At 45.1% G+C, this 27,210-nt stretch overlaps 1 protein-coding gene across 4 annotated transcripts in view; it reads left to right on the plus strand.

Moving 5' to 3' along the window:
- KSR2 (kinase suppressor of ras 2) overlaps window positions 1-27,210 on the plus strand; it is a 485,310-nt gene that overhangs the window by 205,732 nt on the left and 252,368 nt on the right. For all 4 annotated transcript variants that reach the window (XM_070769588.1, XM_070769587.1, XM_070769585.1 and 1 more), the window contains one exon: window positions 685-1,198. In XM_070769588.1, the coding sequence (XP_070625689.1) occupies window positions 685-1,198 (514 nt within the window). The remainder of the gene's footprint in view (window positions 1-684; window positions 1,199-27,210) is intronic.

Here is a 27,210-nt window from a genome sequence, read left to right on the forward strand (position 1 = left end):
CTTATGCTTTTACATCTCCTTGCATAGACGGTGCGGAAGGACTGCACTTTGTGGCCTGAGGGTCTGTACATGTAGACCAAATTTGTGTTTGTACTCTCAATACAGAAAATGAGTGAAAAATGTTAATACACTAGTGGATTTATTTTTATTTTCTGACGTAGCTCGTATCAGGGCTGAAAACCTCAAGTTGTGTTCAGACAGTAGGATGTTTTTATTATATTACTTTTTCAGTGCTCCATTTTTTTTTCTAATAAACTGTTGTAAAACAAAACAAACAAACAAAAACTCCCCTTCCTACTGCTATGCTGGTGTCCTTGCCATCCTCCTCCTCTCTCCTCACACCTGCAAGTTCTTTCCTTGGACACTTGAGCTGTGGGCTCCCCAGCCCTGGACAGAGGAGGGCAAGGCTGTTGAATGAGGCTTATGGTGAGAGGGTCAAGGAAGGGTTTCTTTCTTTTTGTTGGGGCCAAGTGGGTGTGGTTGAATATATGTAAATTGTGCTTCCAACTCATGGTGCATAATTTATGTAAATATGCACACAGCACTTCGCTCTCACCCTGTACCCAGCCGGCAGTGTTCAGGGTGTGTATGGTATAATGTGCTTATGTGGTAAGGTGCAGATGGTGTAATTAAGCAGCTTTCTCATAGCTCACCTGTCGTCTTTGCTTCTTTGTTCCAACTCAGGAGGCAACCTTTCCAAACAAGACTGGACCATCCAGTGGCCCACCACGGAGACGGGGAAGGAGAACAACCCCGTGTGCCCCCCGGAACCGACCCCGTGGATCCGCACCCACCTCTCCCAGAGCCCCAGGGTCCAGTCCAAGTGCGTCCAGCACTACTGTCACGCCAGCCCCACCCTGGGGGCCCCCGTGTACACCCACGTGGACAGGCTCACCGTGGACGCCTACCCGGGCCTGTGCCCGCCCCCGCCGCTGGAGTCGGGGCACCGGTCCCTGCCCCCATCGCCCCGGCAGCGGCACGCGGTCCGCACCCCACCGCGCACCCCCAACATTGTCACCACCGTGACCCCGCCGGGCACGCCGCCCATGAGGAGGAAGAACAAACTGAAGCCCCCGGGGACCCCGCCGCCCTCCTCCCGGAAGCTGATTCACCTGATCCCGGGTTTCACGGCCCTGCATCGGAGCAAGTCTCATGAATTCCAGCTGGGTCACCGCGTAGACGAGGCCCACACGCCCAAGTGAGTGCATTTGGTGGGGCCCCCCGGGGTGGCTGGGCCCCCCGGGGTGGCTGAGCCTCCCACTCAGCCAAGCCACAAATCGGCTGTATTCCCCTCCTCCTGTTGAAGGAAAGGTGGATTTTCTCTAATGGCTGGGCTGGAAAATGAATAGGAAAGAATTTCCCAGAAATGACCTCTTTTTATACTATTCGTGCTCTAAAGTCAGATTTGGAAAACTGTAGCCCAGGAGCCAATTCTGAATTTATTGCACCACATCCAGGTTCATTCCCTTCTGTTTTGTCTGTGATTGCTTTCGTGCTGTGATGGGTGAGTTGAGTATGGCCCACAGAGTTGAAATCTTTACCATCCAGCCCTTTTGGGTGGAACACTTGCCAGTCCCTGCAGAGTCTATCCTAGTGCTGCCCTAGAAATAGGGTGCCAGCTGCACATGTGGCCTTATACTTTCTGGTAGCTGCCTTAAAGAAGAGTAAAAAGAAACAAGTGTTATTAGTTTTCAAAATATGTCATTTAACCCAATCTACCAAAACATGATCATTTCAGCACAGAATCAGTGTAAAATATTACTTTGGAAATATTTTTTTTCTTTTCTCCTTATTAAGTCTTTGAAATCGGGAGCGTAGTTTGCACCTCCAGCTCATCTTAATTGGTACTGGCCATGCTCCAAGAGTGGCCGTGTTCCACCTGTGTCTGGTGGCCTCTGTGCTGGGCAGTGCAGCGCTGATAGACCCTATGCGTAGGACTTGCTCTGGAAGTGGATGTGTTGTATACCTGGCTCTGGCTTGGAGGGGTCTTGCTGCCAGCACACAGTATCTGTGGCTAGTGCTGGCTAATGAGAGAAATGGGACAACTCTCTGCAGGGTCGCTCAGAGGCTGACTCTGACCTGGGTCCCTTGTAGACTTTGAGGTTCTCTGTGTATTAGAAATGGAAGAAATGCTAAACAGGATCACAAAAGTGGGTAGCATGTTTTAAATATTTACATTTAACAAAATTGCATCTGCGGCATAGCATAGAAGATAAAGTGGTTATGTATAATCCTGTTAGGAGATATGGGAAGGAGTCTACGTTTGGGGATTGTTGTTTATGAGAGGTGTGGATCTTGGTTCTGGGAACTCTGATGTGGGGGAGCACTGGGGAATGTTTCATTGTGTTTCCATCTCAACAGTTCAGCAGTTGTTTCATGAGCTCGCATTACCATGCATCCTGTGATAAAAGTTTAAAAATGTGCATCTTAGAATTGATGAAATTGGGTAGGTTCTAGGCTCTGGGCTAGTTGGCAGGGGTGTAATGGAAAGGAAGAAGAGACATAGCCTTTGGTCCTGTGAAGATCGACATTAATCAAATAACCACACGTAGGTGTTATACTCTTATGTTCAGTAATTACAAACAGCATTACAGGCCATCAGGAGAAAGTGTAGGAAGCTATCAGAGCTTACAACCAGATGGACCTGATTGAGTTTGCACTGGCAGGGAGGTGAGTGGCGGGGGAGGCGGGGAAGGGAACTGGGGAGGCTTCCAAAGGACTGTTCGGACTGAAGACTAATTGGGGATTAAGATGGAGCAAGGGGTGGGAGGTGTTCCAGGAAGGGAGTATGAGTGTGACCCTCTAGAGAACTCAACTAGAAGGCCTCTGTGGCTAAGGGAGCAGACAGGTGATGCAAGAAGAGACACGTAGCTTGGGCCGGTGGCACCACTGTTCACAACAGCCAAAATGTGGAAACAACCCAACTGTTCATCAGCAGGTGAAGGGATGAACCCAGTGTGGTCCATACAACGAAATATTATTCAGCCATAAAAAGGGACGAAATTCTGACACCTGCTACAGCAAGAATGAACCTTGAAAATGTTATGCTGAGGGAAATAAGCCAGGCATGAAAGGACAACTGTGGTGTGATTCTACTGATGTGAGGTGCCTAGAACAGGCCAATTCACACACAGAGAAAGGAGGACAGAGGTTGTCAGGGACTGAAGGAGAGAGAGAGATGAGGTTGTGTTTACTGGGGACAGAGTTTCAGTTTGGGTAGTGGAAAACTCCTAGAGATGGATATATATCTTCAGTTCAGTTCAGTTCAGCCGCTCAGTCGTGTCCGACTCTGCGACCCCATGAATCGCAGCACACCAGGCCTCCCTGTCCATCACCAACTCCCAGAGTTCACCCAGACTCACGTCCATTGAGTCAGTGATGCCATCCAGCCATCTCATCCTCTGTCATCCCCTTCTCCTCCTGCCCCCAATCCCTCCCAGCATCAGAGTCTTTTCCAATGAGTCAACTCTTTGCGTGAGGTGGCCAAAGTATATATATCTTACAACGATGACAAAAAACAAGTTAGGCAGGAAAGCCGGGCGTGGGCACGCTTTTTCTGTGAAGGGCCAGATAGTAAATATTTTCGGCTTCTCAGTCCAGGTGTTCTGCGGCATCCCTGCCCTTGTAGCGAAAGCAGTCCCAGACAGTAGCTGAGTAGGTGGACATGGTGATGTCCCAGTAAACTTTGCTTATAAAACTAGGTGCCTGGCTGCGTTTGGCTAACCCTAACCCTAATCCTACGGGCTGTGGTATGCCCTAACAGAAGCCCAGTTGTAAACAGTGAGGGATTCTCCCTCCTGAGGCCTGAAAGGGAAGTGCTTAAAGTGATTTAAGTGGAAGACACGATTGCATCTGATTTTAAGAAGGTTAGCAAGCTTCTGTGTGAGGTCTGTATTAGAAACACTCTGTTTCACCAGACCTATTTGGGACATCAGAGCCCGAGGCAGAGGGCCGATGCTTTTCTGATTGGAGGTCGGCTTGATTTTCATGGTTTCGTGAGATCCTGAGGGACTGGGAGTACTGCTGAGACCTCAGGGTGAGGGTGTGGGGAGAGTTTCAGGAATGCAGGCTACCACTGTGGAAGATGGGAGAGGCATTGCAGGTTTGCTGGCCATGGTGTCCACAGATTATGCATCTTCCATATCCCTCCCTGTGTTGACCACAGAGCGAGGTGGAATTTAACCAGGAGGAGAGCCTGGCTGGACACATACACCATCTTCTAATCTATGAGGTGGGGGCAATGTGAGAGAGGCTGCCCTTTGTTTGTTTTTTTCCCTAGTGTTATTGAGATGTAATTGACAAATAACACTCTGTAAGTTCAAGGTGTGCCATGTGATGACTTAGTACACACACATATTGGGAAATGATTACCACAATAAGGTTATTTAACACACCCATCACCTCGCATAATTACCTTTTGTGTGTGTGCAGTGAGAGCAGTTAAGATTTGCTCTCTTAGCAGCTTTCAAGTACTAACAATACATATTGTTAAACAGTCAGCACACCGTGCACTAGATTCCCCAGTACCTATTCTTATACCTGGAAGCTGGTACTGTTTGACCAGCATCTCCCCATTTCTCTCACCCGCTTGCTCTTGGCAACCACCATTCTACTGTTTCTATGAATTCAGTGGTTTTAGATTCCCCATGTAAATGAAACCATAGTATTTGTCTTTCTCTGACTTATTTCCCTTAGCCTAATGCTGTCACGGTCAACCCACGTTGTTGCAAATGGCAGGATGTTTTCTCTTCTATGGTTGAATAATATTCTGTGTGTGTGTTATATATATGTATGTATGCCATATTTTCTTCATCTGTTCGTCCATTGGTGTGCATGTAGGTTGCTTCCATGTCTTGGCTATTGTGAACAATGCTTCGGTGAACATGGGGGTACAGATATCTCTTTGAGGTGATAATTTCATCTTTGGATATATACCCAAAAGTGGGATTGCAGGGTCGTATGGTAGTTCTGTTTAAGTTTTCGAGGCATCTCCGTACTGTTTTCCATGGTGGCTGCGCTGTTTACATTCTTATCAACAGTGCCTAAGGGTTCCCTTTGCTCCACCTCCTCACCCACACTTGGTATCTCTTGTCTTTTTCTTGGTAGCCATTCTAACAGGTGTGGGGTGATGATATCTCATTGTGGTGTTGCATTTCCTTGATGATTAGTGATACTGAACCCTTTTTCATGTAAACACTGGCCTTTTGTAAATTTGTAAATCTTCTTTGAAAAAATGTCTACTCAGGTATCTTGCCCAGGTTTTAATTGGATCTTTTCTTTTTTTGGCTATTGAGTTGTAGGAGTTCCTTAGGTATTTTGGATATTAACCCCTTACCAGACATATGATTTGTAAGCATTTTCTCCCATTCTGTAGATTGTCTTTTCATTTTTGTTTCTTTTGCTTCTGAGTTTGATATAGTTCCACTTACTTTTCCTTTTGTTTCTTGTGGTTTTGTTATCATACTCAAAAAATCATTGCCAAGACCAGTATTAAGGAGCTTATTTTTTTGGTCTATTTTTTAAATTGAAGTATAGTTGCTGTACAACATTGTATGTTACAGGTGTATAATATAAAGAATCACAATGTTTAAAAGTTATACTCCATTTATAGTTATTAGAAAATATTGGCTATATTCCCCATGTTGTGCAACATATCCTTGTAGTTTATTTTATACCTAACAGTTTCTACCTCTTAACCCCCTACCCCTCTATTGTCCCTCCCTCCTTCCCTCTCCTCAGTGGTAACCACTAATTTGTTTTCTATGTCTGTGAGTCTGCTTCTTTTTTGTTATAGTCAGTCACTAGTTTTCTTTTTTTTTTTTTTTTACATTCTGCATATAAGTGATATCATGCAGCGTTTATGTTTCTCTGACTTATTTCACTTTAGCATAATGCCTTCCAAGTTCATCCATGTTGCTGCTAATGGCAACATTTTGTTCTTTTTTATGGCAGAGTAGCATTCCGTTGTGTACATATACGGCATCTTCCTCATCCTTTCATCTGTTGATGGACACTTAGGTTGTTTCCATATCTCGGCAGTTGTAAATAATGTTTCTATCAACACTGGGGTATATGTATCTTTTTGAATTAGTGTTTTTAATTTTTTTGGATATATACCCAGGAGTGGGCTTCCCTGGTAGCTCAGTTGATAAAGAATCTTCCTGCGGTGCAGGAGACCCAGGGTCAATCTCTGGGTTGGGAAAATTCCCTGGAGAAGGGAATGGCTACCAGTATTCTTGCCTGGAGAATCCCATAGACAGAGGAGCCTGGTGGGCTACAATCCACGGGGTCACAAAGAGCCTGACACAATTGAGTGACTAACACACTCACACCAGGAATGGAATTGCTGAGTCACATGGTAGTTATCTTTTTAGCTTTTTGAGAATCCTTTATACTGTTTTCTGTAGTGGTTGTTCCAATTTACATTCCTACCAACACTGTACGAGGGTTCACTTTTCATGGGCTATGACCAGTGTTGAGAATATGAAATAGACTATCCCAGACTCAATTATGTTGGAATGCATTGCCTTTAATGAGGCTAAGTGTTAGTATTGCCTTGTGAAACTTGTGTCTGATATACAGTCATCCCTCTGTATCTGTAGAGGATGGGTTCTGGAACCTGTGGAGGAAGTCCCAGAGGTGGCCCTTCATTGCCATGGTTCCAACCACAGTTTATGTATGATTTATTGAAAAAAATGTGTGTAAGTGGCCCATGCCGTTCAAACCCGTATTGTTCAAGGGTCAACTATATACAGATTTTTTCTTTCTCTGGGGGTTCTTCTCGTTCTGGACAGCTTTGGTTTGGGGATAAACCCCAGCAGGGAGCAGGTGAGCAGGTGAGAAGGTGGCCTTTCATCCTGTGGAATGTGGCCAGAGGCACGTCCAATATCGCTCAGCTCATTCCGGTTTCAGTTAGTCTGATTAGTATCTAATTTCTTCTCTCCTGTCTGGTAGCCTTGCTGGGGATGGTTCTTTGCCGCCAACTTGGCAGTTTTCAGCCTGTCTTTATTTCCTCTCAGTGGGATGTGGGGTTTCAGAATGTCTTTCTCACCTTTTTAGAGGTCTTTCTAAACAGAATTGAATCTTTCAAAACCATCTTTTCCTATGAGTTTTTCAGCACCAACACCCTGCTAGGTTGTGGGTTGGAGGAAGGCTGTGTTTGAGATCATTTATCCTGGGTACTCTCAGGTATACCCACGGTGGTATTTAGCAGAGATCTGGTGGGGTTCAGTCTTGTCCCCAGTAGCATCTCATGGGCATTTGTAGGAAAAGCACCGCAAGAAAACAAGAATATATTTGCAGTAGTCTGTCTCTCATCACTGGAAGCCTTGCAGCCCAGGTATATTGGCTGGATCACAACTGTTGTGATCAGTCTTGGCCAAAACCATTTCTCCTGCTTTATATGCATTCTCCAAGATGTTTTTATGTACTCTTGCCGGGAAAATCCCATGGACGGAGGAGCTGCATAGGCTACAGTCCATGGGGTCACAAATAGTCAGACACGACTGAGTGACGACACATTTCCTTTTTTCTTTTCTTTTGCATTTGAGTTTATGAGTGTGATTTTACTCCTACAACATTACTAAACACACACACATACACAGAGGGGGAAAAACTTATTTTTTTCCTCTGGTAAAGTAATACCTGATTATTGTGGAAATTGAGACAACACAGGAAGTATGATGAAGACAGGGGAAAGTATATGCTACTCCTTTTGTTTTACACATGCACGCACACACACCATGCGTTCTCACAGGGGTGAAGTCACTCCCAGTGGGGCGCAGGTTGACTTTTAGGAGAGTGAGGTGGGAAAAAAATCCTTGATATAATCATTTGCAAATCTCCATAGAGCAATATACATATAGATACTCAGTATATCTGTGGTACTCACGTTTCCTCGGGAGTTGGGGGTGATGATTAGAAGAACCATCTGTATAGTTTCTTTAGGGGTCATTGAAAAAAAGTCTGAGAAATGCAGACATAGATCTGTGGATATAATCCTGTGGATAGAGTTAGGCATAAACACTGAGGGCTGTTAAGTCTCCCCAGTGTTCTTAGTGGTCTTTTTTTTCTTCTCCATCAGCCTCCGTGGTCACATCTACATAGGTAAACTGGCGCTGGTTCCTTACAGTCAGCCGTGTGAAAAGTTAAAAGTTAAGCCAGCCTCAAAGACTCTGGTTGTCTTGGCTTTCAGTACATGGATTCCATGGTCATAGTGTTGGAAGAAAGAAAAACCTAACCATTCTTAAGAGTGTGATGAGTTGTCTGTCTTTAATCCCCCCATTTGTCCCCCCATCACATAAATGACTTGCTTTCTCTTGTCAGAGCATCTGAAAGGGTAAACTGGATTTCTGTAAACTGAATCAGCTTTTAAATGCATAGGAGTAGCTCAGTATTAAAAAAGAATTCTATTGTAACCCTCTCCCCCTTTTGGCAAATTCCTTTTTAAAGGTAATTTCCAATTATAACTTTGTTTTAATTACACAGTTAATTCCCAAGTACAGCTTCATTTAGAAAGTAAAAGCAGTATAAAATGTAAACCATCCAAGGTCAGAGTCCCCCTCCCCTTGCCACAGAGAACACCTAGAGCTTCTCTTAATAAGAGTCCTTGTGTGCATATGTTGTGCTTGTACGCATCTGTAATATCTCTACTTCCCTCTCTTCATAATTGGAACCACTCTGTATGGCTTTTCCAGTGTGACTTGCCTTAATTAGTCCTACATAAATATAAACATCCCACTTATAACTTTTTCACACCTTATATCTTTTAGAAATTCTTTTGTCTCCCCAAAGCTCATCTAGAACATTGTTCCTATCTCTGCTTTCAGCCCTCTGTATCATTTCTGTATGAGCACAATTCCCCTCTGCCCTTCTGGGACAGAGTATGAAAACCTCGGCTGACCTGGGAGCAAGGAGAACAGGCTGGATGAAACCCACACTCAGTCCTCATTCTGACCCTTCATTCCAGTGAGTTCACATTTCTATATCTGAGATCTATGCCATTTGTAGTTTGTATGAAAACAGACTTTTCTTGACAGATTCCTTATGTAAATAAGACTTCAAGGGGGCTCTCTTCATTTATTTTAGAAAACTAATTATGGGCAAGCACTTAGAGTCTCTGACACACACCTACAGATCATTGTGCTAATTAATACGACACTCACTAATATATTTATAAGGGCAAGAGTGAGTGATTAGTTTATATACCATAGCATATTCATTAAAATAGGAAGGCTTCTGCTAGGCTCATGCATGGGATTCTTTTAGGTCTAACTAAGCATTCAGACACACAAGATTAATACTAATCACACTTGGCATCCGATTGATGCCAGGCAGCATCAGGCATCTCTTTGGTGGGTCCCTGGGGGCTGTTCTTCCTTGCCTTCATCTCCAAGTGGCAGTTCAAGTGCAAGGTGGTGAGATACACATTAAGCAGGTGTGGGAGCCATCCTGGCTTAGGGCACAAGAACTCGGGTGAACACTCCATCAGTATAGGTGCTTGGGTCTCCACAGGGGATGTGCCCAGTAGAACAGTCATGCTGCTCCAGGATCCCCGAAGGCTGTGGACTCCTCATCAGGTGTTTCAGGTTCATACCAAAAACTCCCAGTCTGTATGCAGTTCACCCATCACAGGCCGGTTCTGCCACTAGCAACGGGGTCTACTGACAGAGTCAACATTCCCCCTTGAGATTCAAAGGATTAGGGCTAGAAAGTCAACCCAAGGTCACATTCCCACCTGCAGAAGATGAAAAGGTTGAGTTCACCCTTCACCTACAGCTTCTCTTGAAAAATCCTGTCATTTTTAAATGCCTCTGATTCGCAGTGAATTTCTTATTTTGAATCAGTGAGGTCTTTAGCAAGGTCTTTTATAATTCATATAATAATATATAACATGTATACATTATATACGTTCCCATTGCTTCATGGCAAATAGATGGGGAAACAGTGGAAACAGTGGCTGACTTTATTTTTGGGGGCTCCAAAATCACTGCAGATGGTGATTGCAGCTGTGAAATTAAAAGACGCTTACTCCTTGAAAGGAAAGTTATGACCAACCTAGACAGCATATTAAAAAGCAGAGACATTACTTTGTCAACAAAGGTCCATCTAGTCAAGGCTATGGTTTTTCCAGTAGTCATGTATGGATGTGAGAGTTGGACTATAAAGAAAGCTGAGCACTGAAGAATTGATGCTTTTGAACTGTGGTATTGGAGAAGACTTTTGAAGAGTCCCTTGGACTGCAAGGAGATCCAACCAGTCCATCCTAAAGGAGATCAGTCCTGAGTGTTCATTGGAAGGACTGATATTGAAGCTGAAACTCCAATACTTTGGCCACCTGATGCGAAGAGCTGACTCATTTGAAAAGACCCTGATGCTGGGAAAGATTGAGGGCAGGAGGAGAAGGGGATGACAGAGGATGAGATGGTTGGCTGGCATCACTGACTTAATGGACATGAGTTTGGGTAAACTCCAGGAGTTGGCAATGGACAGGGAGGCCTGGAGTGCTGTGGTTCATGAGGTTGCAAAGAGTCGGACATGACTGAGCGACTGGACTGAACTGAACTGATACATTATATATAACATTATTATAATTATTTGCCATAAAATATATGCTTATTAGTTTTTTTTGGTTAAATATTATCATTACTTTACATAAGAAAGTTATATTCACAGCTGAGACTTCCCATTCACCCTTGACCCATGTCCTCTGGTCTAGATGCCAGGCCCTCTTCCCTAGGGCTGGAACAAGAGTAGGCTCTTACTCTCATGGATACCTTTCCTTTCCCTCAAGCTGCTGAACCTTTCAGTCCTGTGATAACTCCAGTGAAAGTCATTTAGAATAAGTTTAGCTTTCCAGATATTAATAAGACTGTCTCTCTCTGTTTGCTCCAGAGGCTTTTAAACACACCACAATGAATTATCATTGCTACACTCCTATTGACATAGCAACTTAGAAGTTCCACAGTGAAAACTCAGCTAGACAAATGTGCTGATTGTATTATGACATCTTGTGGTGAAGCGTGCTTCACCCACAAGTGGGTTGGGGAGCAGGTATTTTGTTTGAGGTGCCTTGTGCAAGGAATAACTGAATTTATTGTAGGTGAAATTTGTTCTATGTAGAGTCATTCTGCTTCCCCAGCTCTGCCTCTGTCTCTTGTTATTTCTTTTTAAGAAGTTGAGAGTTTCCTCAGATCTCTCATAACAACTCCACCTGAGGTAGCTCCCAGTTTTAGAAGGAGCCTGGGGCAGCCCCAGGGCTTCCCAGGTGGCAACTAGTGGTAAAGAACCCACCTGCCACTGCAGGAGACGTGGGTTCAGTCCCTGGGCTGGGAAGATTCCCTGGAGGAGGACATGGCAACCCACTCCAGTATTCTTTCCTGGAGAAATCCCCATGGACAGAGGAGCCTGGTGAGCTATAGTCCATAGGCTTGCCCAGAATTGAACACAACTGAAGCGACTTAGCATGAGTGCATGGGACAGCCCCAGTGTTGCTCTGACTAGCTTGTGACTAGCAAGTCTCATAGGAGCTACTGCTTCCAGTGAAAGGAAGATATGTATGCTCACATCTCAGGGCAGGTGAGGCCCTGCCCATCCCCCCCGGGTTGGATGTTACCTGCAGCTTTGGTGGGCAGACCCTGTGCATACCTCTCACATGGAGTCTCTGTCTGGGGGCCTTTTGGGGCCGGTGGGCATGTCTTGCTTGAGTGCAGGGCAGCCCACGGCCCCAGGAGCAAGCTTCAATCAACAGGGTTGAGAGTTTGTGTATAAATTTGTCCTCAGTGAGGCCATTCTGATGTGTTCTCTTGGAGGGTTCTCAGAGGGGCCATGCCCCAGTTGCCCGTGGTGGTACAGACCCATCATAACACATTTTCTGTAAGCTTCCTTCCATCTCTGCCTCACCTCTCTGCTTCATCCTGTTTCCAGGGGCCACTTCCCAAGTATCCTACTTGTATTCCAGAACCTCCCTCAGGGTCTGATTTTGGGAGAAACAGAACTAAAACAGGAATAAAGGTAATCATTTATATAATCACATTAAGCTCTACACAGAGCTGTGTGGACACATTTCTACTTAAAAGATTGGATGACTGTTATAATAATGCAAATTATAGCTGTCACATATTGTATATTGTATAGCTTACTGTTTGCTGGCACTTTATGTGGTGTATTTTATTTAATCCTCAAACATTCCGCTTTACAGGCAAGGAAATTGGCTTTAAGAGAATGTGCTGCCTCCAAACCCATTCAGACTAGTTAAGTACAGAATTGGGGTTCCTTCTAACCCAAAGTCCACGGTGCCATTGGGGGATGGGGTGAGTAGGGGCCATGGGCCCTGGAGTCAAGGGACCTGGTTAGCGTTCTGACTTTACCACTTGTTGGCTGTGTGACCCTGGGCAAGTGGATTACCCTCTGTCAGCCTTGATGTTTTCATCTATATAATGAGATTCATATGGTTCCTGCTGCTGCTGCTAAGTCGCTTCAGTCGTGTCCGACTCTGTGTGACCCCAGAGATGGCAGCCCACCAGGCTCCCCCGTCCCTGGGATTCTCCAGGCAAGAACACTGGAGCGGCTTGCCATTTCCTTCTCCAATGCATGAAAGTGAAAATTGAAAGTGAAGTCGCTCAGGTTGTCTACTTGAAAGTTACAGTCGTGTCCGTCTCCTAGCGACCCCATGGACTGCAGCCCACCAGGCTCCTCCATCCATGGGATTTTCCAGGCAAGAGTACTGGAGCGGGGTGCCATTGCCTTCTCCTATGGTTCCTAGTTCATGGCATTGTTGAAAGAATTAATATATGTCAAGTGCTTAGAACAGTGCCTGACCCACAGCAGGGGCTAAATAAGTGTTCCTCATAGTCACTATTTAAAAAAAAAAAACCAGAATCCATGATAATAACCTTGGTTATTTGTAGGTTTCCTGCAGGGGAATAATCCATTAATAATACTGTGAGGCATAGAAAAGAGGATCTCATAGGACCCCTGCTGCTTTTAAGGCGCTTCAGTTCTAGTTTGAGACGACCAGCATATCGTTAAGGCCTAATCTTAATAATGTAAGGCAGCTCAAACACAGAAATAGATTTGGAAGTAGAGACAAAACTTAACTACTTTGTCACCCCTAGCCCCGGGCTCCAGGTGCTTCCGTGAGTGGCCGCATTGCCAGGGCTTTCCTCTGCTCCTTCCCTTCTTGCGGGCTGACTTAGAAAACTTCTGTTAGATCTTGGGCTTTCCATAAGCCAAGCTCTAGGCTGGAACCACAAAGTTCCTATCAGGCTTTAACTGGGGCACTGCTTTCCTTTCCTCCCATGTTGTGGGACATATAATGTGACTGATACAGTCTTATGAGTCTACCAGCCCACCGTCTGTACCCTAGTTTACAGGTGGGGTAGGTCCTGGTACTCAAAGTGCATGGATGCATGGGAAAAGCATCACTGTAAATTCAAGGAGGTAGAGAACTGACAATTACTGAATATGTATATGGAGGACCTGACACTCCGTGTGTGTGTGTGTGTGTGTGTGTGTATACTCACGCACTTAGTTGTTCAGTTGTGTTCAGCTCTTTGCTACCCCGTGGACTATAGCCCAACAGGCTCCTCTGTCCATGGCATTCTCCAGCAAGAACATTGGAGTGGGTAGCCATTCTCTTCTCCAAGGAATCTTCCTGACCCAGGGATTGAACCCAAGTCTCTTGAATTGCAGGCAGATTCTTTACTGTCTAAGCCACCAGGGAAGCCCGACACTCCACATGTGGAAGGGTAATTACTTCTCATTGTAAACGGGAGAGGTCGTCGTCTTTATCCCCATTTTACAGATTAGAAAACTGAGGTTCAGGGAGGCTGACCAGTGTCGTGCAGCTTTGTATGCAGCAGAGGCAGGATGGGAACCCAGCCTGACACCAGAGCTCTTGTTACTGTGCCATGCTGGATGTGGTTTGCACCGAGAAGATGGTGTAGAAACCAAAGATTATGGGAATCATATGCACTAGGGAGCATGGGGCGTGCTTGCTGGCTTGGGACAGTCAGCACCTACAGATGGGGATGTTTGGTAATAAAGTGAGGGGGCCAGAGAGTTCAAGCGATGCTCTTGGCACTTCCCAAGAGCATCTTGATTTGTAACCTAGTGGCCAGGTTGAAAGCATCCAGGCAGTAGAGAAACTTCTGCTCCCCTGAGTCCCCCCAAATTAAAAGGACTCTACCATGCTTCTGAAATCCTTACCATTTTAGAGCCAGCTTGTCCATCAGTGACAGAAAAGTAGGAAGCCTCAAGGCTAAGCATACAGGCAGTAGAGCCAAACAGGCGTGTGTTCACATCCCAGTCAGGCGACCTCCTGGCCAGATTTCCCTGGAAAGATAACTCGTCTGAGCATTCATTTTCTCTTTTGCAAAATAGGGGCAGTTATAGTATTTAGAGTACAGAGTTACTGATGCAGATTCAGTGCTATGGGCATATTGTAGGGCACGCACTCGCAGAATATACCCACGCACTTCCCTGTGTGTATAGACTAGCATTGTAGTCAGCCTGGAGGCAAGGGAAGAGCCCTGTGCTCCTTTTGTCCTCCTTGCCATTTGTAATCCAGTTCTTCTCATCTCTGGTCTGCCCTTTACCCCTCTGAGAAGTTCATCGTGGCCTGTGATCCAAAAAGAGATTCTTCTACAGCAAGTGACAGAGCTGGAGGGAGACTCCAATCCTCAGTGAAGATGAGGTGTCCTGCTTGCTCAGCTTCTTCAGCAGAGGCTGGTGGTGATGAGGTGCTCTGCCAGGAGCCTGAGCGGTGTACCGAAGACTTTGTTATTAGGATTTCTATGTGTTTATGGGGGACACGTGGTGATTGGCTAATTGCATTGTGTGGGAGAGACAAGTCCTTGACCTTGACCTGGAGAGGCTGGAGGTTCAGATTCTCCTAGAGGGGAGGGGTCTAGTTCCCTTCAAGAGCTCACAGAGGTGACTGAGTAAATGTCATGGCCCCAGGCACACACTCCCATATTAGCCACACTTTGTATAAGTGAAGTAGAATATTTATCAACTGCATTCTGATCACAGATTTTGGCTCAGTTATCTGGTATGTGGGTTTCCTCATGATGTAACTATTCTTGCAAGGGGTGGATGGCTTTGGTTCAGTGGAGAGGGACTCACTGATGAGCATTCTTCTACTCCTGTCTAGATTTTAAAGACTGACAGGGTTGGTTGTGTTTTCAAATACTTGGGAGGGAAAAGTCTCTTTAAAGGTCCCTTAAAATCTGTTTAAAAAATGTTTTTGAAATTATTTCAGGCTTGTAGAAAATTTGAAAGAATACAACAAAGAATTCCTTCCTAATTCTCTTCACCCAGATCCCAAACATTAATATTTTATCACATTTGCTTTCTCCCTTGATACACCCATTTATCCATCTGCCTGTCCGTCCATCCATCCATCCATCCATCCATCCATATTTCTTTCTGAACCATTTCAGAATAAGTGGCAGACAAATACCCCTTGGTCCTACCTTCCTCAGTATGTATTTCCTAAAATCAAGAGCATTCTCTTAAATAATTACCATATAATTCCCCAAATCAGAAAATTAACACTGATGAAGTACTTTCATCTAATCTCAGACTTTATCCAAATTTCAGTTGTCTTCATAATGCTCTTAATAGCAAAAGAAAAAATTCCAAATCAGGCATTGAATCCAGTTATCATGACCCCTTAGATTTCTTTAATTGAAACAGTTCCTGAGATATGCTTTATCTTGTAGACTGTCTCTCAGTTTAGGTTTATCTGATGTTTCCTTATGTTTGCGTTCAGGTTATACAGTTTAGCAAGAATATCACAGAAGCCATGTGGAATTCTCAGTGCATCACAGCAGGAAACACATGTTGGTTTGTCCTATTCCTGGTGATGCCAGTTATGGTCATCTGGTGAAAGTGGCATCTGAGGGAGTGCTCCATAATAAAATTATTTTGCCCATTAAAATAAATAAGCATCTTGTGGGGAGATACTTTGGAACTATGTAAGTCTTTTGTTCTTCAAAATCTCACCACTCATTTTAGCATCCATTATTGATGATTCTTGCCTGAATCTGTTATCACGATGGTTTCCAAATGGTCCTTTTCTAATTCCATCATTTCTTTTACATTTGAAGGGAAAAGTTTTCCTTCTCCTTCTTGATTTATATCAGTGGGGTCTCATGGATTCTTAGCTTATTCATTAGGTTATAATCCTTTACATAATATCAGTATTTATCTTGCTACTCAAATTGTATCAGATTTGCCTAGTGGAAGCCCCATCAAACTGGCTCCTGCATCCTTCAGACACGTTCTCGTCTTTCTTTGAGCATTGCCTTATTTTCTGGCACGGAAAGTTGTGAAATCTCTATCTGAAGGCAGGTGGTTTTTATTTTTTCCCCAAGTATAAGATACTGTGTGTACAGAGCTGAGCACCTTGCCTCATGCAAAGTAAGTGTTAACTCTTACCATTCATGTCATCTCTGTGTTGTTATGATATGCAAGCCCTTGACTCTCCTCCCTTCTGATCTTTTTCTAGCAGCAGCGGGCAGGCAGGCTCTGCCAGACACAGATGTCTGTCACAAAGGCACAAAAGCTGTCTCTTCTGGTGCCCAGACTCTTAACTCACTCCAATACAGTCTTCAGGGGGTATCCCCTTGCTGCTGCTGCTGCTAAGTTGCCTCAGTCGTGTCCGATCCTGTGCGACCCCATAGACGGCAGCCCACCAGGCTCCCCCGTCCCTGGGATTCTCAAGGCAAGAACACTGGAGTGGGTCCACTATTTTTTTTGAGAAATTAGCAAGTTTATAGAAAGACGTAATGACTCATAATGGACACTTAGGTTCTCATTACTCAGAATGAATGTGCCTTAACATTTTGTTCTATTTGCACTGCCCCCCAAATAACAACAATAGCAACAACAGAAACTGACAGATAAAGTCGAAGAGCCCTCTGAAAACTCGGCCTCATTCCTGCCACTTCTCGGAGGCAGCCACAAATGCATTCCAGAGCGTGTCTTTCCTGTGTGTGTGTGTATTATTTTTGTGTACTTAACATTTTTATGTGACTGGTATGTACATATGTGCATATCATTGTTTCTTGCTTTCCTTCAAGATGTTTTGAGACCTTTCCATGCTGATATATACACAGCTTCATGTTATTCACATTTCAATGGCTGTATTGTATATTATATAAATATACAATATGTGTATACAAATATGTATACAAATATACCGTAGTCACATATTTATTGATTCCCCTGTTGATGGACATCTAGGTTGCTAGTAAATCTTTACCATAGCAACTAGTGAGAGGGTAGACACATCCAATGTGGGTGACACACATGTACAGGTTCATGGAGGCAGAAAGCTGTGTTTTGAGCTGAATATAGAAGATTTTGGATTGCAGACTGGGGAGAAGTACAGTGTTCCTGTGGCTTTCCAGTTGGTTAATCTTCATGCTTCCCTCTAAGCCGTGGAGCATGGTTCTTGGTGGGGAGGAAACTCTCCTACTCTGGAATAAACTTATTGGAATGTACTGTGGAAATGTATCCATACACCTTATTAATTTTAAAAGTTCTTGGGATGGGATGAGAATGGGATGGAATTTGTTCAAATGCAACATGAATTCAACAAATTATTTACTGGGCCCCTTTCCTGATCCAGCCATGGTGATAAGCATGGTGGACAGAGAGACGAACACGGAGGCAAGTTTCCCTAGTCAGTGTCAAAGTGCTATAGAATGAGTAGAGTTTACTTTGTAAAAAAAATTATTTTATTGAGATAGTTGATTTGCAATGTTGTGTTAATTTCTGCTGTGCCGCAAAGTGACTCAGTTACATATACATTCTTTTTTAAACTCTTTTCCATTATGGTTTATCACAGGATATTGAAACTGGTTCCCTGTGCTATGCGACAGGACCTCGTTGTTTATCCATCCTCTGTATAACAGTTTTCATCTGTTAACCCCAAACTCCCAATTCACCCCTCTCCTCCCTCCCTCCCCACTCGGCAACCGCATGTCTGTTCTCTGTGTCTGTGAATCTGTTTCTATTCACACGGATGAACTTTCATAGATAAGTTCATATTTTAGATTCCGCACATAAGTGATATCATATGGTAGCTGTCTTTCTTTGGCTGACTTCCTTCACTTAGTATGATCATCTCTAGGTCCGTCTATGTTGTTGCAAATGGCATTCTTTCTTTTTTTATGGCCGAGTAATATTCCAGTACACACACACACACACACACACACACACCCCCCCCACATCTTCCACATCTTCCTTAACTGTTCATCTGTCTGTGGACATTTAGGTTGTCTCCATGTCTTGGCTATTATGGATAGTGCTGCTATGAAAATAGGAGTGCATGTATCTTTTTGAATTATAGTTTTGTCTGGGTGTATGCCCAGGGCTGAGATGGCTGGATCATATGGCAACTCTATTTTTAGTTTTTTGAGGCACCTCCATTCTGTTTTCCATAGTGGCTGCACCAACTTGCATTCCCATCAAAAGGATGACTTTACATTTTTGAAGAAAGAAATATTTGTTCTCCACAGGCAGAAGGGAACAGTGCCAAGGAAAGCTCAAGTGAATAAGTGATACTAGGTTACCATTTAATGGCACCTTGTGGGGTGTGATTGACTTGGCTGGGCACAGAGAATGGGGAGAAATTTCAATACCCATTTTACTTGATTCGGCTATGGTCAAAGGACCAACGGTAGGGTTGGCATGTCTGCTATGTGTAAGACTGGCCATTCCCTTCCAGTTCCGGGGCAGGCATTTTTCATGGACCCTGCTAATGACTTCAGAATCCTTCTCAACATAACACCTTGGGAAAGTCACTATCAGTCAGTTGAAGCTGGAATGTTCGATTAATTAATGTTTGTGCATTTCCATCCTTCCCCAAAGCCCTTTGTTCTGTTGATTAGAACAAATGGTTCTTCTCTTGATGAGCATGTGACTTCAAATATGAAACAAAGACAGATAAGAAAAAGCTGGAGAAAGGGTGTCACCCTTAAGCTGTTAAAAGTGTTTCTTACCTACTGTTATACAGCAGTGGTTTTTGTGGTGCCATGATTATCTTATAGATGCACTCTCCCCAAATCATCCAGAAATGTCGTCCTGTGGGCCCATTGTTCATGTAAGTCCAGAGCTGCTTGGCCGCAAGTGGAATGAGACATTTTGCACGGCACTGGTATCGGAGCTGTGTGTCCACACAGTGAAATCAGGCCCCACCTGACACTCTGTACCCCTGTATGGCAGAGGGAAGGACTTGATGACTGAGTTTCATTCATTCATGCATCCTTTTGAATGTATAACAATAGTTATTGTTATTACCAGGATTAAAGGGAAAGCATTAGAATTAAACTCAGGATTGAGATGCCTAGGAATAAAAGTCCATCTTGCATACAGAAAACTGCAGGGTTTCCTGATTGACCTCATTTACTGAGTAGAATTTATGGGTCTTTTTTATCTTTCTTTGTGGTAATGATGTTGAGTTTTTGCTTCTCTTTGCTCTGCCTCCCTCTCTTTGCTCTGCCACTGGCAGGCGCCAGGCTTCTGGGAGGGAATGTCACTTGATTGCCAGATTAAATACCCCAGATCTATTCACTCGAGAGAATGGTATCATTTCTGGAAAAAACAAACAGGAGGCACTGTTCTCTATCTTGCTATCTGGCCTGTCTGATAGAATTTGAGACAAACCTTTTATTGTGATAAATGGGAAGACAGAAAAGTTCCTCCCTGGGCCAACTTCACCCCTCTGTTTGGCTCCCAGATGGCAACTTGAGTCATAGAGGGCAGCTGCCCAGCACTTTGATTTAAGATAATGGGGGCCGGGATGCAGGAGTGATATCAGCGTGGGGTGGAATGGTCACAATGAGGCAGGCTTATAAGTGAGGCCTTTGAGAGCCAAGGCAGAAGTCGGGAACAAGGCTGGGTACAGCTGAGACCCCAGAAATACATCCAGAAAACTGGAAGCCATGATGGAGAAGCTGTTGGAAGCCAAGTGTGTGGCCTCAGCATGCAGGTGTGAAACAGCCATGAAACAGTCATGACTGTCCTTATGGAAGGTACTCTGTGTTCCCTCCTGTGGCCCCTGTGGTCAGGGGCCAGTCATGGGTCCATTGCAGAGTAAAATCAGGCCCCGTCTGACATTCTGTACTGCTGTATACCGGATAGAAGGATTTGATGTTTTATGGTTCATTCATTCATGTATCATATGTTTTTGCCTACCTGGTACCAAGTCCTACAGGGATTCCCTGATTAGCAAATGACCCTCACTTTCCAGGAGCTTACAACTGAGCAGAAAGAAATGGTCAGTTAGCAGACTAAAATAGTAGTGTGTGCTGAGCCTTGGGGGCTGTCTTGGAAGGGACAGTAGGATTTAAAGTATGGGTCCCGCCTTGGAACAGTCCATCCCCAACTGGTAGTGACCTTTTCTTCTCTTCTTTCCTTGTGTTTGTCCTGAAGCCATTCCCCAGGACATATTTTAGGGCTTCTTTGTTCATTGGATGGGCTAATATTTGAGCCTTCCCTCTTTTCTCTGTTTATCCCAGGAGAATAATGCTGCTGGGAAGTGTCCTGACCAAGTTGCCAAGAGCCTGAATCAGTTGTACCCTATTTAATGGTATTATTGGGCTCTCCAGCCCTGCATCAAACACTCACTCATTTACTGATTCTTTCATTCAGAAAAAATGTATTTTTCCAGCACTTAGGATGTCTAGGATCTGTGTGAGAAGCTGGGGAAGCAGAGTTGCAAAAAGAAAACAGTATTCCTTTCAAGGAACTCAGGATTTAGAGGATACAGACTCAAAACCTATATTATAACTCAGTGGGGAAGGATCTGGAGTAAGGGAAGTAAGGGTAGGACTGAAGGAGCCCAAGTGAGGATAACCCAGAACATTTGAGGAGGTCAGGGACAGCTTTGTGGAGGAACCGTTGTCTAAGGCAGCAGTGGGAAAGCTTTCTGTAGGGGTCAGGTAGTAAATACATCAACCTCTGCAGCCCAGTGGGCTCCCTGGCATCCACTCAACTCTGCAGTTGTAAGCGAAAGCAGCCATAGATGGTATGCAAATGAGTGGGTGTGGCTGTGTTCCAACAAAGCTTTATTTATGAAAACAAGTGAAAGTCGCTCAGTCTGACTCTTTGCGACCCCATGGACTGTACAGTTCATGGAACTCTCCAGGCCAGAATACTGGAGTGGGTAGCCTTTCCCTTCCCCAGGGGATCTTCCCAGCCCAGGGATCAAACCCATCTCCTGTATCGCAGGAGGACTCTTTACCAGTTGAGCCACAAGGGAAGCCCGACAGAACTGGAGTGGGTAGCCTATTCCTTCTCCATAGGATCTTCCTGATCCAGGAATCAAACTGGGGTCTCCTGTGTTGCAGGCAGATTCTTTACCAACTGAGCTATCAGGGAAGCCCTACAAAAACAAGTGGTGGGCCAGACTTGGCCTTCGGGCTGTAGTAGTGTGCCAGTTCCTGGCCCAAGGTGAGACCTGCAGAGTGAGTGGAAGTTGTCCAGGTGAGGAGAGAAGGGGAAAGGTGTGCAGGCGGAATGGCAGGTGCAAAGGCCTGGAAGGGAGGGCTGCCTGGGGAGCTGAAAATATTTGTGTGACCAGACTGTAGCATGTGTGTTTGTGTGTGTGGTGTGGTGTGTGTGGTGTGGTGTGTGTGGTGTGGTGTGTGTGGTGTGGTGTGGGGTGAGAGGGAAGATTAAGGATAAGCTGTTGGGGAGTTTGGAGTGTCTCCCCGAGGTGATTGGTAGGGAGCCTCTGGAAGGACTCTCGGCGCTGAGGAGCAGGACCTGTCATGAGTCATTTTAGCTGAGAGGCATTTTGGCCTCGAGGCCTCGGTCCAATTGCTCCGAGCGCTTTTCTTCATGTTTTCCATTAATTAATTCTTTCAGGTATATGGTGTCCCTTCCAGGACACAGGAGAGTATGGCTCTGGTAACTTGGGAGGTCGTACCATCTGCTCCTGGCAGCTGATAGTAGAGAAGGGGGCCCCTGACCCCACTTCTAGAGCTGCCCATTTCATCTAGTGCCTCCTGGCTTGCAGTCCCCTTTGGGCCCTGTTGGGACTGTAATTTGGAATGAATGTGGCTGGGGCTCTCCCCCGGACAGCAGTGAGTTCTCCGCCCCCTGCTCTTGCTTTCCTCAGACTAGAGGTATTTGTCAATACTAACTCAAATTAACGGAGTAAGAATACAAATTTTAGTAACTCTTGAGGCGTCCAGCTGGGGCCCTGGATTTTGCGAACAGGCTAGGTTAACGTTCTAGAATGGTGCTTAATGATTGTTAGGAAGCTGTCAGCAAATCCTTCCTTCTAACCCTGGTTGTGTTTCGGGATCGTGACTCTGACATTAGAAAGAGATGGCCTTTAGGTGTCTGGCCACTGGATCAGGCACAGGTGTGTGGCTATCACTTCACCAGCCTGGATTTCAACCACCAAATAGGGGTGTGCTGTGTCTAGGGAGCCCCAGCTGTCAGGATGTCATCTCCTGGGACCCGAGGTTGGCACCGGCTTTGATGTCACTTTCCAAGATCCTGAGACTGAAAACATTTGTCTTCTGTGAAAATGAGGGGGAGTATCTAAGGAACGTGTTTGCACAGGGAAGGCACAGATTAATTTTCTTATACCCTTGTTTCATCAACAGTTTGTGTGTGTGGACCTGAGAAAGTTCCAGTTTTCAGAGAGCTTCCCCCGCCCCCCAGAGAGCTTTTTGGACCACTACTGAGCCCTGCAGGGTAGTTAGGTGGGTTAGTCCTTGTTCTGACACATAGATATGTTATTGTCGTTCATTCACTAACTTGTGTCTGACTCTTTGTGACCCTGTGGACTGCAGCACACCAGACTCCTTTGTCCTCCACTGTCTCCCAGAGTTTGTTCAAATGTCCATGGAGTTGGTGATGCTATCTAGTCATCTCCTCCTCTGCTGCCTGCTTCACCTCTTGCCTTCAGTCTTCCCCAGCATCAGGGCCTTTCCTAGAGAGTTGGCTCTTCACATCAGGTGGGCAGAGTTTTGGAACTTCAGCTTCAGCAGCAGTCTTTCCAGTGAATATTCAGAGTTGATTTCCTTTAGGGTTGACTGGTTTGATCTCCTTGCTGTCCAAGGGACTCTTAAAAGTCTTCTCCAGCACCACAATTAGAAAGCATCAATTCTTTGGCACTCAGCCTTCTTTATGGTTCAACTCTCATGTCTGCACATGACTGCTAGAAAAACCGTAGCTTTGACTACACAGATCTTTGTCAGCAAAGTGATGTCTCTGCTTTTTAATACACTGTCTAGGTTTGTCATAGCTTCACTTCCAAGTCTTTTAATTTTATGGCTACAGTCAACATCTGCAGTAGATTTTAGAGAGACTCAAATAGGTAACATTGACTGTGGTTTCCCTCACACCAGATGGACCCTCCACTCCTTTCTGCCTCTGCCAGCATAATTTTGTATTCATACTGTAATGCAGTGAGTAACAAATAATAAATAATAATTTATTGCACCCTTACCATATTGTGAGCACTGTGCTAAGTGCTTTACATGTCGTATCAGCTTCTGCCACCCATGCAATAGGTAATTATTATCATCTCTCTTTAGTATTGAAAGAAACTGAGGTGAAAGGAGATTATATAGTTCACCTAGGATGACATCTTCTCCATCAGATATTGACAAACTACCACCTAAGAGCCAAATCTGGCCCTCCACTTATTTATGTAAATAAAGTTTTATTGGAATCCATCACATCCATTCACACTACAATGCCAGTGTTAAGTCATTGAGACCAGAGCCTGAAATATTTGCTCTCTGGCCCTTTCAGAGAATGCTTACAGACTCCTGTCTTTAGCTGAAGTCGTGATTGTAATGTTTCAGGCCCAGAAGCTGAATTCATGACCTTACACACACTAGGCCGCCTCTATAATTGCCATGCCTGCACCTGGCACTTTTCCTCCAGCAGGGTTTAAGTCTCTCTTCTTTTCTAGACCCTGGACTGTGAGTTTTTTGAGAGGAGGGATGCTGTCTCATTCATCTCTTTCACTTCTCTGCTTAACACAGCACTGACTGCAGAGTTAAAGGCTCAATAAGTGTTTGTTGAATGACTGGATGAATGGGTAGATGGATGATTCTCCCAGCACCCCCAGTATTGGAAGCCCCCACTTCCTACCCTCAGTCTAGCACTCTTCCCATTACAGAGTAAATGTGAGCAAAGATGCATAAGAAGGGCCCTTGTCCAGTTTGCTCCTGTACGTCAGGGAGAGAGGGGAGTGGTGATGTCCCTGGCAAAGACACCTCCCCCATGGTTTCCATCTCCCGCCTGCTGGCAGAGTAATGTGGAAGCAGCTGGCAGAAGCCAGAGTAAGCAATCTTTACTGTTCATTTGGACAAATCTCATGGAGTTGTCCTTGTCTGGAATTCAGATTCTGAATATTCCTGACACCCTATTCTATTCAAGCAGCGTGTGTCAGCCAACATGGTGAGCACAGTCCCGATTGTGAACTCGTGGGGAACCTTTGCTGGAACTTTTGCACTAGGCCTGAAGGAGAGGGGGGCTCTGTCACTCAGCCAGGAATCCCAGGAAGCGGCCAAAGCAGTGTCACCCTCCTCAAAGGGCAGCTGTGAGGCCAAGCCCAATGGCGAGCCCAGAAGCATTTCAGCCAATCCTAAGGCCACAGAAAATGAAGTCTCTAGCAGACAGCTTTTTTTAAAGCAGGGAATGTAATTCACATGGAATTTACAGTCTTTAGAGAGCTGCTAACCTTTCATAAGAGGAACCCCGTGTTTCCTGAGCACCAGTTCCCTGTCTGTGTGCATCTTAGCATCTTCCCATTTCTCAGGTTGGGAAATGATGGTGTAAAGAGCCCAGGGAGGAGGCAGTCCGGACACTTGAACTCTGGGCTATCTGGAGCCAAAGTTAGGAATTTTGGCCTCTCCCTGTGTTTGCAGTGACTCCTGGTGTGGCTTGGCTGTAGGTGAGGCAGCAAGGAAGGCTTTGACCTCAGACGCTGCTTCCTACCTGAGCCCTTAGGTGTCTGCAGCTCCACGCAGGCCAAGTTCCCAGCACTGCCCGCTGCTGTCTGGGCGGTGATGGCAGCATGGTCGTTGGCCTCACTCAGAACGTTTCATGCTTTGATGCCAGCGAACCTCACAGGTTGCTCAGCAGGCACTGAGTTCTGAGTTTTTCTCCATTGTCCATTTATGTTTTCAAGAAAATTCCCGAAGTGTGGGGTGGCTAGGGGCTCTCTGGGAGCCAGAGGGGCCTCTCAGAAGTTAATGTTCCATTCCAGGTTATAATGGACAGCAGCTGGGATGTCTGCCTGGGCCAATTTGCTGTGAACAGCTCTGCAAACTTGGCCTCCAGGGGGGAATTTTCGAGTTTACTTACCCGTGGCGAGCACAGGTGTAACAGAGTGACAAAACTTGTTGGAGGTGGGGACACAGTGGCTGGCGTGTTTGCAGTTGGTCTTTTTCTGATGCAGCCACTTACTTTCTTCCTCTCTTTTCCTTCTCTGACCCTTATCATTGTGAGAACATCCCATGCTTCCCAGTTTTCTTTTCTTTTGAGCCTCTTTACTTCCAGTTTTAAAAACTTAGCATTAATTTACATACAATCAAAAATACAGGTTTAAAGTTCAGTGAGTTGTAATAAATGTATATCCTCATATGCTCACCACCCCAATCAAGGTACAGAATATTTCTCATCCACTCTGGAAAGTCCCCTTGTGCCCCATTCTCCAGTTGTTTTCCCCTACCTTGAAGGCAACCACCATTCTGATTTTTATTACTTTAAAAGAGGCTGAGATATCTTATAAAACTTCATTGCAAACAGAATCCTGCATTGAACATATACTCTTTCATGTCTGGCTTCTTTCACCCAGTGTGATGCTTTTGCGCTTAATCTATGTTGTAGTGTGTATCAGTAGTTTATTCTTCTGTATCACTTTATTGCGTGTGTGCTCACTCAATTGCATCTGACTCTTTACAGCCCCATAGACTGTAGCCTGCCAGGCTTCTCTGTCCATGGGATTTTCCAAGCAACAATACTGGAGTGGGATGCCATTTCCTACTGCAGGGGATCTTCCCGACCCAGGGATCGAACCTGAGTCTCTCACCTCTCTTGCACTGGCAGGTGGGTTCTTTTACCACTAGCACCACCTGGGAAGCCCATCACTTTATTATTATCTGTTAATAATGCCTCATTGTGTGACAACACCACAGTGTATTTATCCCTTCTCCCTGTATTCTTTTTCCTAGGGCTATTATAACAAAGCAATACAAACCTGGAGGCTTAAAACACCAGGGGAAAAAAAAAAAAAACACCAGAAATGTATTAACTCACAGCTCTGGAGGCCAGAAGGCCAGGTCAGGGTGATGACCGAGCCTTACTTCCTCTGAAGGATCTAGAGAAGAATCTGTCCTTGCCTCTTCCAGCTCCTAGCAATCCTTAACATTTCTGGGTTGGTGGCTGCATCATTCCAATCTCTACCTCTGTCTACACAGGGCCTTCTTCTTCCCTCCTCTTCTTTTAAGGACAGCAGTCAGTAGATGTCAGGCCCCCTCTAATCCTATATGACCTTATCTTAACTTGATTATATCTGCAAATACCCTATTCCTCAGTAAGGTCATAATCATAGATCCTGGGGGGTTAGGGCTTCAGCATATCCTCCCCCCCAATCCCCCCCCCCCCCCCACCAAATTGGGTTCATTTATTTATTTATAGCTGCGCTGGGTCTTCATTGCTGTGCTTGGGCTTTCTCTAGTTGCGGTGAGCGAGGGCTACTCGGGTCTAGTACTCACAGGGCACAGGCTTCAGTAGTTGTGGTGCACGGGCTCTGCAGAATGTGGAACCTTAGTTCCCTGACCAGGGATCAAACCCACATCCCCTCCGTTGGCAGGCAAACTCTTAACCACTGGACCACCAGGGAAGCCCCTAACATGTCCTTTGGAGGGTACAATTCAGCCCCCTACACTCACATAGATTGACATTTGGGGTGTTTCCAGTTTGGGACTATTGAGAATAAATCTGCTATGAACATTCCGTACAAGTTGTGTGTTTTTTTTTCTTTTTGTCAATGTATATTTTCATTTCTCTTGGTTAAATACCTATGAGTAGAATTCCTAGGTTGTAGTGTATGTATAAGACTCTGCCAAACTGGTTGTACATTTTACAGCTCACCAGCAGTGTAGGGAAAGTCAGCAAGTCTGCATCAGTGGTTCTCGGTGCGGGACAGCTCTGCCTCCCAGA

This window comes from Bos indicus, chromosome 17 (assembly GCF_029378745.1).
Source record: "Bos indicus isolate NIAB-ARS_2022 breed Sahiwal x Tharparkar chromosome 17, NIAB-ARS_B.indTharparkar_mat_pri_1.0, whole genome shotgun sequence".
In the NCBI taxonomy this organism is placed as follows: domain Eukaryota; kingdom Metazoa; phylum Chordata; class Mammalia; order Artiodactyla; family Bovidae; genus Bos; species Bos indicus.